General features: G+C 36.4%; 1 protein-coding gene across 1 annotated transcript in view; it reads right to left on the bottom strand.

Moving 5' to 3' along the window:
- SBF2 (SET binding factor 2) overlaps nucleotides 1-12,397 on the bottom strand; it is a 230,777-nt gene that overhangs the window by 62,815 nt on the left and 155,565 nt on the right. The window contains exon 17 of the mRNA XM_066320756.1: nucleotides 1,979-2,047. Coding sequence (XP_066176853.1) covers nucleotides 1,979-2,047 — 69 coding nt within the window. The remainder of the gene's footprint in view (nucleotides 1-1,978; nucleotides 2,048-12,397) is intronic.

Here is a 12,397-nt window from a genome sequence, read left to right as displayed (position 1 = left end):
TTTCCTGAGTGTATTTTTAGAGTTAAATAGTGTAGGCTATTAAAAAACGATTTCAGAGAACTCGCTGTGAGAGAAATGGTGTGAGATCCTGGTACACCTACCAAAAAACACAAGTGTGTAGATGAAATTACTTAAATATATTTTATATTCAATCCAGAATTTTGCTCTGCTTGATGGTGAAATCAAAACATTTTAACATTCCCTGCACCTCTCCAGGTAAAGAGCTATGTGGACTCTCTTAGCTATTTTTCTAAGCAAAACGAAAAACCAGAAAATAAAGGAAAGAAATTTCTCCAAAATGTAGAATTTATGCAGTAGTAAGAATAAAATAGGGGAGAGGGAAACTTCTATAGCTCATTAGCTCTTCCTTCAAATTAAGTATTTGTGGTAGCAGCAAATATGAAACAACAATTCTGCTACTGAAGGACTCAAAACAGAGGGAAAAGAGAACGATAAACTTGGATCCAATGATGGGAGAAAGTCTATTTGATGGGATTGAAATATTTAACATCTCACCATGTAACATTACATAAGAGGGTGAAAATGCTCTGTACAGTCTTCCCTAAAAGCAGTTGTGGGGTATTATGTACAGCTATGAATTAAAATACATTTAAATAAAACTTTTTTACAGTTCAAACAATTAGAAGAGGAAAAAATTGTCCCACTTCATGCTGTTGTTGTTACGTTGTTGTTATATGTTGTTAAGTACTAGTTTAAATAAAAAATATCAAGAAATCTTCTACACATTTAAGTTAGTCAAAATTGCTTTTCCCCTCAACAGATGATTTTGGTTTGTATGACTGGTAAAGTTTGACATTTTATATTCTAAAAACAACATGACAGAATCTATTTCTAGTTAAAAAAAAACAAACAGAAATTGATTAGAAGATATAATTTAAACTGAAAATGACTGACTGATTTCTCAGCTTTTTGTTGCAGAAAATTTGGTTTCCATTCAGGTAAAACAGGGAACTCTCTGCATTTTACTTCTGCCTACTCATAAATGCCTCATAGGCCATCTGAAAGGTGGAAGGTTCTATTTTTCAATTTCTGTATTACTAATGTGTCAAAGCTTGTATTAATAAGCTGTCAAAGCAACTACTGTTTTGCAGTATCTCAGTGTACCAACTACCAATGACTAAGCACTTATTTCCCAAACTGAGCTGTATAACAAATTCACACTGAACAAAGTTTATTTAATATTGCAAGCAAGTCCATATTCTGAACTTCTCTCCTCAGGTAGGTACATGTTAAAAAGCAGAACTGGAGATACCCAGAACTAATGAAAATGCTCCTGTATTAGGACACTGAAATAAATACAGTCATACTACAAGAATTCTGCTTCTGAAATAATTACTCATAAAATACGCGTTATTTACATTTTTGTATTTACTATCATATTAAATGTTGCCACTATCAAACATGATGTACTTCCCCCCAAAAAAAGAAACCAAAACAAGAAATTGAAAACAAATATACAGTTAAAATAACCCACTCATAATATCCTCCAAAATTAACAACTACACAGACTGAAAACTTAACTTGTACTTTTGGCCAAGTACTTTACTGGCCAACTGCACTACAGTGACCATTGTATTATATTGGTCTGTGTTTGTTTAACATGCCAAATTAAACACAGTAGAACTGCAATAAATAGTTTTAACATAGTAACATCAGAAATTATTCTTTTTTATTGTTTTAGTGACTAAATACAATTCAGTGCTAATTCTCTAACCCATCATGTAGCCTGCATTTAGTTCTGGGTGTATGTCTCATGATCATAATGACCCAACACCAACAAATGTCCTTCTGGAGTAATGTCTATATCAGTCTATTTGATGATTTCTACTGACATTAATAAATGTTAGAATGAATTTTCCTATCCACCATGTATCTCCTGTCATCCCTTTCTCCATTTTAACAATGTATGTGATGTAAAAAAAATACAAAATAGCAGCATTTTGCAATAGAAACTTACCCTATAGAAGGCAGTTGTCAGCGGCAGCAATGCTGCAGCAATGCTGTATTCTTCTGAAGATGAACAATCCTGCAAAAAAAAAAAAAAAACCAAAGAAGAAAAATAAGCATAACCATTTTATGCACTATAATTTCATTTCTGCATTATGAAGTCCCTCTGGCATCCTTCTGACACACAACACAATCTTTAATCATTCAATATCATGTAAAAATAACACACATTTGTGTATATCTATATCTATCTATCTTGTGATTTCTCCTAGACAGGTATTGCTGTGATTCTTCCCACTTGAGAAATTTATTAGCCAATTTCTCATTCATGTGTCTGAAATACAAATTCACTGATGTAGTTCATGCATAATAAGAAAAGTTTTCCTCATTAAGGAAACAATAAAATGGTAGCTTGCTTCCATCTGGGTCAAGAGCAAACCTGACTAAAATGGAAGTGATGTGGTGACCAAAGAACGCCCTTTCAAAACGTCTACATGAAGGAAATGACATTTATGCAATATGAAATAATCACCTCCACAGCCTCTACAAAAGTTTGGCACAAGGTTAACTTTAAAAGAAGATGAAAACCCATTCTCTTCAAGTCTCTGAATGCCTCATTCAACAGTCAAGTGTGTCATTCATGTCTCTCTAGGCAGAAAAGGGTATGCCAAAGTAAATCAACTAGCAATTGTGCTGATGAAAGTCGGGGTTTTATTACAGAAGTATTTTAAAAGAAAGCAGATTTGGAATGTAACTTAATATTTAAAAAACAAACTACTTGAATTTGTATGACCATAAAAAATAGAACAAAAAAATACGAACAAGAGTTAAAAATTATACTTTTTAAAGAAGTGATCAGCTGCTTTTTTCAGCAGCTCTTTTTGCCACCACTAAAAAACACAATAATGCACACAGCTGGACTAGACAAATGTATTGCCATTGTGCCTCTGGATGATCAATAGACAAATAACATTTCCAGCTGAACAATTAATTTTAATATTTTTGACATTATTGTTCCAGTGGGCACCCTGCAACTCAAACCACTCTTAACAACTGTAACAACCTACCAAATGCCAAAATTGAAATATCTCAAGCGTTCCTCTGCAGGACTTTACATTTATACCTTCATCTCATATCAGAGTTATCTAAAACAGAGCAACTAGTAAAAACCTGGCACCAGCCAATTGTGATAGCAGAAATATGAAATCTACATTACAAAGACAATAACGTCAGGGATCATTAGGATGTTATTTGTATCCACCTCATTCTTTGTTCTTAAATGGCTGCAGAGTGACTGTGGATTGCAGGTTTAACACAACAGACCAAAAAAACTCATCACAAGACTATTTTACTTCTCATCATTCTAAAGGCTATTTCAACCTTTGTGATTTTTCAGTAACAAATCCTTCATCTTCTATTACTTTAATCAAGCTCACCTCAACAGAATACCAATGTCCATGACAGTTAAATACAGCAGCAGTTAGAAAACTGCTTACACATGTATTCTGAAAAGGGACACATCAAGTTCACAATTGTAAAGGTTTATTTCTGCACAGAGCTACTGAGGGTTTCAATGTGCCTAACTCTGCACAAATGCATGAATGCTAACTGTGCATGGACAAGGCAAGTGCTCACACTTCATAACACACTTCCAACTAGTAGAGGAAAGCTAACAAAAATGGACACTGAGAAATTCAATATATATTTCAATGATACCTCTTAGTATTGCAACATGTATACAGCAAACCCAAATTAGTTTGTAAGATCTTAGAGCATAAGGCCAAAGGACACAGCCTCATCTGCTTTCAATTTTCCATTTCTGCATTATTCCCTATTGTTATCCACATCCTTAATCCCCATTTGGAAGTTAGCACATGTATTTTTAGTTTAATACATGATAAATATTCTTAGTACTTTTTCACTTAAGAAAAACACTTCTCACTTAAAATTTGACTTTCCAATCCTTAAAAATGCACAACAGCTTTCACAGAAATACATACCTTATTTCTGTACATCATTATTTATAACCAGGTATAAAATAATCCATCCTCAATTCCAGGTTATCTACTTAATCCCTTAGCTCAAATTATTTGAAAGAGTTTGGGCTTTTATCCAAAATATACATAAAAATATCTTTATAAAAACTGAGCAATGTATCTTCACCTAGAGTGCATTCAATACTCCAAGAGCTAACATATGTCTCAAAGATATATATCATCACCATATAAACAACACATTAGATTATTTTTCCATTCCTTCCTTCAAGTATGAAATTCTCTGCATATTCCATGTCAGCAGTACACAGACTTGTAGTATGGAAATATTATCTCTATTTTTTTTTTCTCCTGTATATGACAAGGAATACAAAGTAATCTCAGTCAGGAACAAATTATGACACTGTTGTTTTAAGATGAGTGGAACTAATTAACTGTTTATCTGCTTTGTAGCTACAAGACAGAACGCCACAGTTAAAAGAGATCTTGCACTGAAATAGCTCCTCAATTTTGCAGACAAACCAAAGTACTGGAAATGTCATATATGTGTTGTAGGCAATTAATTTAGACTCCTGAAACAATGCAATCCAGCTGCCTTATACATAATGTCTTTACCAATTGTGAAAAATATCTTAGTACCGCTACAAAAGTAGACAAAAATCAAATACCATAAAATAATCAAAGCTTTTCCACCTAATTTGCACAAAATGAAGCTGAAACACATCTGGGGAACAAAAATTATTTTCAGCAAATTAATCCCCAAAAAACCAACGTCCTTTGACAGTGAAATACAGACTTCCACCATGACATGCAAAGTACTGCTTTGAATCCACGCCTAATTGAGTGAAAACCTGGCACATTGTTCTGGCCATACTGATCCTATATCCAGACAGTTGCTGAGCTCTGTAGCAGATTGGAAGTGTTACAGGAATTCATGTACACTTAAAATAGCTTTGCTACACTGAATTGACGAATGAATAATACAAGGAGAATGTTTTTCCTTACATCACATAACTTTGACAACGCATCTGAATTACTTTTATACTCCAGTCAGTTTAAATATGCAGCAGAACTTTGGTAGTTCGATATTGCCATCAGATTGCAGAGCTGAGAGCTTGGAAGTTTTGGATTTTGACTGCCTGGCTGGACATGTGGGGCTGATATGGAGGAGCACTGATGGCTTTTGGAACCTGGTAGGCAGCTTAGCCTTCTGGTGCTTGAGTTGACTCTGCTCCTTACTCTTGACTTCAAACAGGTACTGCCCAGAACTCTGGCTTGGAAAACAAGGCATTGTACATCATCATGAAGCTGAGATGCCCCTCTGCAGTGTGGTCCTAGTCATGAACAGCTGGGAAATGTCACTCCAGAAAAAGATCTTCTGTGATCTCCTCCTGCATGTGCAGGGTCAAGAAGGTTCTTAAACCCTCTCTGATACCCCAAAGGAGCAAGCCCAAGCCAGTGATGCACCGTGGCAGTGGACAAAAATTACCTCTCTTCCTGCATTAAACAACAACTTACACTGAGGGACTTCTAATTTCTCTAAGCCACATGATAAAAATCTAGAAGACATGTACGGAACATCTAGATACCATCTGAGGCGGGATTTTCTTTTTAAATTCATCTTGAAAGTCTCTCTCAATAACTGCTACCTGATACACTATCTTCCTGCATTAAAACCCATTCTGCTTTAGGCACTAAGCTTTTCAAACAGACATCACATTTTTAATAATCTGCAGAAATCCAAGTATGCCAAAAACTTAGGATCCAATTTTGCCTTACATTCAGGAACACCACAAATACATGGAATTCCCCACAGGCCTGAGTATCACATGAAATCAGTGTAGCATGCAGTGAATGCATCCAAACTAAAAAGCTGAACGTGGCAGCACTTGATCCATACCTTTTTGGCAGCACAGTAGGATGCATGCATGCTCTGTTAAAAATGCTGCTCAACACTGCACTGTCCCTCCTGAGAATAACTGAAGTCAACTTTCAGGCACACGAAGGGCATTCATCACCCTGCAGGACTAAGCTCAAAATGAATCCAGAAAAAAGAAAAAGCCAGAAACTTTAGGGTCAGATGTGTTTTTAAAGCGCTAACCCAAGAACTGTTAAGTCAGCATGTGTAACTATGTGCAGAACATTGGCTACAAATTACAGGTGAAACATTAGTTATAAATCCAACAGATGACTTCATTGGTGTCAGGATTTAATCCTAACTCTTACAGATGTGTTATGTGGACAGGGTTTTACTGAATCACAGAATTTTTATTATTGGTGCAGTTTATATTTTGGAAATATGAACTGCCAATCCTAATGCAAAAGCTACTAGTTTTGTCTGAACCAGTAAGAGAATTCAACAGCCCAGCTTAGAAAAAATGTTTTGTTCACTAAAAGGAACAGAGATTAATCAGGAAGAATTGCAATGTTATTCATAACTATACTTGGATATTATTGAGGTAATTTTTCATTTTCATTAGATAAGCTCCATAAATTTTATTAAATCATATATAAATACAATATTAATGCAATTGAACTATTACAAATGATAGTTTTGATTAAAAAAACCTATTCTATGTAAATTGATGTTACCATCAATGTCCTTTATATTCAATTGTTGCAAAATCAAAAATGCAAGTAAATAAACAGACAATTTAACAACATCTGATTATAACTAATATAATTATACGCTGTCTTGAGAAAACACAGTCCTACTTGGAATTTCCAAAATTACTTTTTAAAGTATTTAAATTAGAAGTTTTAACTTCACAGACAAAGCCATAGTTAAAATTGCAGTTTGTTGGAATAAACGCCAATATGGCAATAATCATTTATATTACCTTTACTAGCATCACATAATCAACTTCACAAGAAAGTTTTCAATCTTCTTACTGGAATCATAAGCAAAATTGCCTTTTTTCAGTGAAAATTTATGGGCATTTACTTTCTTAATAATATTCATTCAGAGCTTTGAGTAGTGAAGTTACCATCAATGCCAGCTGCTGCTCTGCTTTATACTGGGATCAAACTTTTCCTTTTTTTTCGTTGACAAAGGTGAAATCAAACCTTATTGAAGCAACTACAATTTTATTGAGTGGAACTCTTCTGGGACCTGAGAAACAGGATAAAAAGTAGACATACTGAGGAAGTCCATAGACCTCACTACCTATTGCCTTATCTTTTGACAGAACTACAAGAAAAAAGTCAAAATTTGGGAGATACTGCATTACAAAACTCTCACTGCTTTTAAAACTTGTCTTGATAAGAATATCAAGAGCTTTCATAAACTATTAATTCCCAGAAACCAACTCTTCCTTCATAAATGACCCTAATACATTTTATGTGTTGCTCATTAACATGAGCTTTCAGTTTAATTTTTGTTCTGCCTAAACAGCGCTGCAGGGATTCACAGCTCATAAAACCCAGACAAGCACCCACTCTCCTTATCTATGGTTTCCAAGTTTACCACTGATCAGATCTCTGGGCTTTTGATGAGCAGCTTCTCATACTGCTACCTGGTCTGACAGCAATAATTGAACACAAAATCCAGACCACAGACTTGACCTGTGCTCTGAATTCTGCCACAAGTAACAGTTTCTCCACCCTCTACAGCCATCACAGAGTGATGCCAGTGCAGAAGACAGAGGAACAGCACCCAACCCAGGAGAATCCTCACGTTTGTTTTGACTTTGTGGTCTTTCTGCCTGATCAGCCTTTGCAATGACTGTTTAATTAAGGATTCTATCCTGTCAGCAACAGGATGCAAGAGATTGTAGAGCTGCCATTCCAGGCAGGAGATCCAGTTTTATTTTAGAGGTATTTTATTTCCTGAGGAACTTCAGGGTCTTCACCTGGCCCTGAATTCTCCTAAGTTTGCCTGCCCTTGAAGCAGAGTGGTATAAGGAACAGAATTCTATCAAGGCAGATTAGATGAAATTACACAAGCACAATAGAGTCCAATGATTTTTAAGTTTCCTTTTGCTTTACTCACACATTCACAAGCTAGCAAATGCAACAGATTTTCTCTGTGCAGCCCCATCCTACTCCTGATCTCACAGCAAGTGAAAACAAGAAACAACATTTCACTCCAAGAAGAGCTGTCAAGCGCCCCCACCCCCACGCTCTCTCAATAAATACATTTCCATCTAGGCTTGAGGTTAGTCATTTCCTCTTCCTTGTTACAAATTATGTTTAGATCAGGAACCTCAATTTTTATGTGCATAAATTACACATTTGTCACTGTATTTTTCCTGTACCCCAAAAGCCTAAAAACTTTTTTTTCTGCAAGATACTGATAAAAACACGAATGCCATCCCTCGCGTCTCAGCACATCTGAGTTTCTTTAACAGAAATGCCATGCATGTTTCTGAATACTGTCATGAGGCCCATGGCAATAAAGTTCAACATACTCAGGCTGTAATCTTCTCCCAAGGAAATGGTTGGGATGCCAAGATGCCTTTTGACTTTTATTTCACAGCAGGGCTTCATTCACAGTGACTCTGTCCAAACATTAAACTACACCAGCTGTGATACAAGGTCCTGCACAGCAATTTGTAAAAGGTTTTGACAAACAACACTCAAATGATAGAATACATACTCAAATGATAGAATACATTGCAATCCATGACAAAAAAGTGATCAATATCCATTAACTGCTCAGTTGGAGGGGGTGATTAATTCACAATATACCTAGGAACTGCACTATACTCCTAGAGCCCTGGCAGACCAAAACACCTCTGCAGCTACTGCAAAATATTAACATAGGATCCTCTGTAAACTGCTGTCTGTACAGCAGTTTACAGAGGATCCTATGTTAATATTTTGCAGTAGCAGTTTTCCTTAACTCAGTGAAACAACAGAGAAATGCTTAAGACATTAAAAGAACTATTAAAATAGATGCCGTATTACAGTATAGTCTAGTTACATATTAACAAATCAGTTCACAAGTATACAGGACACATCCTTACTCCCAGCAGCATCTCCTCTCCTAAATTTTAAAGCAGTCATAAATGTTCAAATATGTACAAATATATCCACCTCATTTAACTTAATTTTACTGTTCTTTTCTAAGTTTCATGTGATTTTCCAATTTCATGTATTTTTAATAAAAATGCATCACATCATCAGTGCACATTCTATAGAATTTTTACAACTTAGCAGGAATGAACGCCAAAAAAAAAAAAAATCAGATTTATATGGGTATGTAAAGGGAGAGATGCACTGAAAAAAATCAGGTTTTCACTTTAGAAGAATAATGTTTGGTTAGAAACGGAATTTTACATCCATCTTCTGTCATGTAATGAGTCGATGCTCAGCTCAAATCAGCTCCCAAGAATGTTGGGTCTAGTTCACTATGGAGAAACTGAACAGTGTCTGATGAAATGTAACTTGGAAGTAGGGCTCACTGAAAATTTTCCACTGAATAGCACATGATAGCAAAATAATTTTTTATTTACGCTAAGAACCCTCAATGACATCATCTTAGGAAAGAGAACTTCTAATCCCCAAAGTTTTCCCCTTTGGAGACTCAGTCTCTTGCCTATTGATTTTCTGGGGAACCAGAAATAAAACCTTTGACAACAATTCTAAGAAGGCAAGGAACAGGTTTGGGGGAGGTACAGGCTGGATGGTGGGGAGTAAGTCCTCATGGAGAGCTTTTTCAGACACAGGAAAATCACAAAAGTGATTTAGAACACAAAAAACCAGCTGACCAAGGAAAACTGCATCATCTTCTTCAATGAAATACCAAGCTCTGTATTTGAGGAAGAGCAGTCTGTCTTTTGCAGGCTCCTTTGGTACCCTTGGGGACAAGCTGGGAGAAAAAGTCTGGATGAAAGAGTAAAAACCTGACTGCACTGCCAGGCTCAGGGGTGAACAGGCAGGTGTTTCTGAATCCTGTTTTCAGGGCCTGATACTGCAGTGAGTATTTCATTAACAACATGGAAAATGTCATGAAATGCATCTTCATCATCTTTCTGACTGACAACAAATTTGGGAGAGTGGTAAATACGCTGGAGGGTAGAACTGCTGCTGACTGAAATCACAGCCTGGCAGACAGACTGAAAGAGCCTCCTGAGCCTCTCAAAGAAAAAGTTCTGTACAAGGGACAGGGTAACTCTGTGTGGAAACATGAACTACATACAGCATCGGGGGCCATGCTTGTGTCAACCCAAGTCAAAAATCCTAAAACATTAGTCTCACAGAGACTTATATCAGGGGCCAAAAGAACAAAACAATTAGAAAGTTTATGGATCTGAACCAAGAGACTGAAACGATCAGGAGAGTGCTCAACTGAAAGAATCCCAAAAGGCCTAAATAAATATATGAAGAGAAAACAATGTGCTCAATCAGCACAGACAGAAATCATTGGCAAGAAAGCTGATGCCACTTTTATATTTCTATGTCCAATGCATCCACAGGGTTCTGGCAGGTACTCCTGGGTACCCAAGTCCATGTTTGCCTGGGAGTAGCACTGCCTCTGGCAGAGGCGTTTTCCACCAACTGCCCAAAATGGGGTCTCCTTTCAATACATATTTGACCTCGTTCTGCACGACAGCTTTGGGCTTTTAAAGCCAACCTTGATAGTATGGAAAAGCTTTCCTCCAGTTTTGGCAGGGGCACCAGATAGTCTGTGTACAGCTGCACCAAAGGACAGCACGAACGACGCTGACCAGCTGCTCCTGGTAGAAGTTTTCTTGGATCAACTTAGTTGGTGCAGCTCCATTTCTGGATGCATGAAACAAGTGTCAGCTGCTGGAAGAGGATATTTCTGGAATGACCTGCAATGGGCTGCAGAATTTCAAGGATGACAAGGGGTGTTTTGTGGGTTTTTCTGAGGTAATTCTGATTGTAAGGTTCTGAATCTCAAATTCACCCAGCGAGGGCTTTTCCATGCTCAGGCACAGATGACGCACTGTATTAGTTGTGCTGGTGAACTTGACAGAACCTAAAATCCCTCGTTGCCAACCCTGCTGCCAGACCTCTCTCTTCTTAATAGGCTGGAATGTAAATCTTCTGTTATGTTTCAAAGAGTAGTGCAGTCTTAACAACATTCATGGAAGTTGTTGTAGAAGTTGCTTAATCCAAAAATGAACCTTGTAACAACAACCAGAATTGGGCACATCATATGAAGAAATCATGTTACTAGAGCCACTATCAGAAATATCCCATTTTTCTGGAGCAAAAAAATTCCAGCGATAAAGTCATTTCAAGGACAAAGAGTTCATAGAAAAAAAAAATACTTTAAGCAAATCTGGGAAACTCAAAGACATATTGTTGCACATGATTAAGCAGCATATTGTAGAGTAGTGTCCACCTTGATTAACACATCGAATCTGTGCAGTCAAGGAGGAATGTTGCTGCAAAACCTGAAAAGCCCAAGAGATTCAGAGACTTCAAGCCTGCTTGATTTAGTAAAGTGCTCCCTCCAAGATAACATCTGTCAACAAAATATATATTCTATTACAAATATTTAAATTATGAAAAAGGAAAACATAGAAAATACAGTATTTTTATTTAACTTAATGCTAAGTATTTTAAGCTTTCTGATTGTACTTTTCAGTGCATGGACAGCAGCCACTTCTTCACACAGATTTAGATTTTATTTGAAATCTTACACTTTTTGGTGCTTCAATAATAAAAGTATGATAAATATACAGGAGATGTCTGAACTGTTTCTTATGAAACATTTATTAAAAATTAATTTCTTAATTATTAACAAAATGTTTGTTTTTCTAAGAATCCAAGTGAAAACAAGCATGAAGCATTTTTTGTAAGATAAAAAGACAATGGAAGAACCACTGAACCAATTTTGAACTGGCCACTGAAGAACAACCTTCACAATCCTTCTTTCTTAAAACTTGCTGAATTGGTACTTTTCTCTGGGAATTTTAAATGGCTTCAGGAAATAAGGAGATTAGAATTCCATGAAGTAACTCCTCCAACTTTAGTTACAGAAGTAAAAAAAGTCAACTCCCAAAACATACTAGTTGGTCATCTAGCTGAAGAGGCATGTTTGGATGTCCTTAAAAAATTCCTGTTCTCTGTAAAAACTCTTTTTCAGGGTAGACACAACAAGAGGAAAAAAAGACATCCTTGAGCTCGCTGTGTGGAGCAAAGAAGCACAAGTTTACTAGCATTGCCTTCCAGCAAATTTTTTTCTTTGGTACAAATTCTAGGAATTGGTACGATCCCTTTCTGTTCCACAGCCCTCTAAATCACTGCTAGTAGCAACATCCAGCTAACTAGCCACAGAGAAAGCCGCCTTTGCCAGATTTTGGATTGCCAGTTAATCCATTTTAAAACCCTGACAAATCTTCTCCTTAGGCTATCTGATCTTCCTTCCAGAAGGTTTTGTTCCAAACACCTGTTTTGTTCTTATTTCATTGACATTTTAAGAAAAAATGCAGAAAGGGTAGTCCTGCAATGTAATCACA

The sequence above is a fragment of the Sylvia atricapilla genome, chromosome 6 (genome assembly GCF_009819655.1).
Source record: "Sylvia atricapilla isolate bSylAtr1 chromosome 6, bSylAtr1.pri, whole genome shotgun sequence".
NCBI classification, from domain to species: domain Eukaryota; kingdom Metazoa; phylum Chordata; class Aves; order Passeriformes; family Sylviidae; genus Sylvia; species Sylvia atricapilla.
This window is presented reverse-complemented; position numbering and strand designations above follow the sequence as displayed.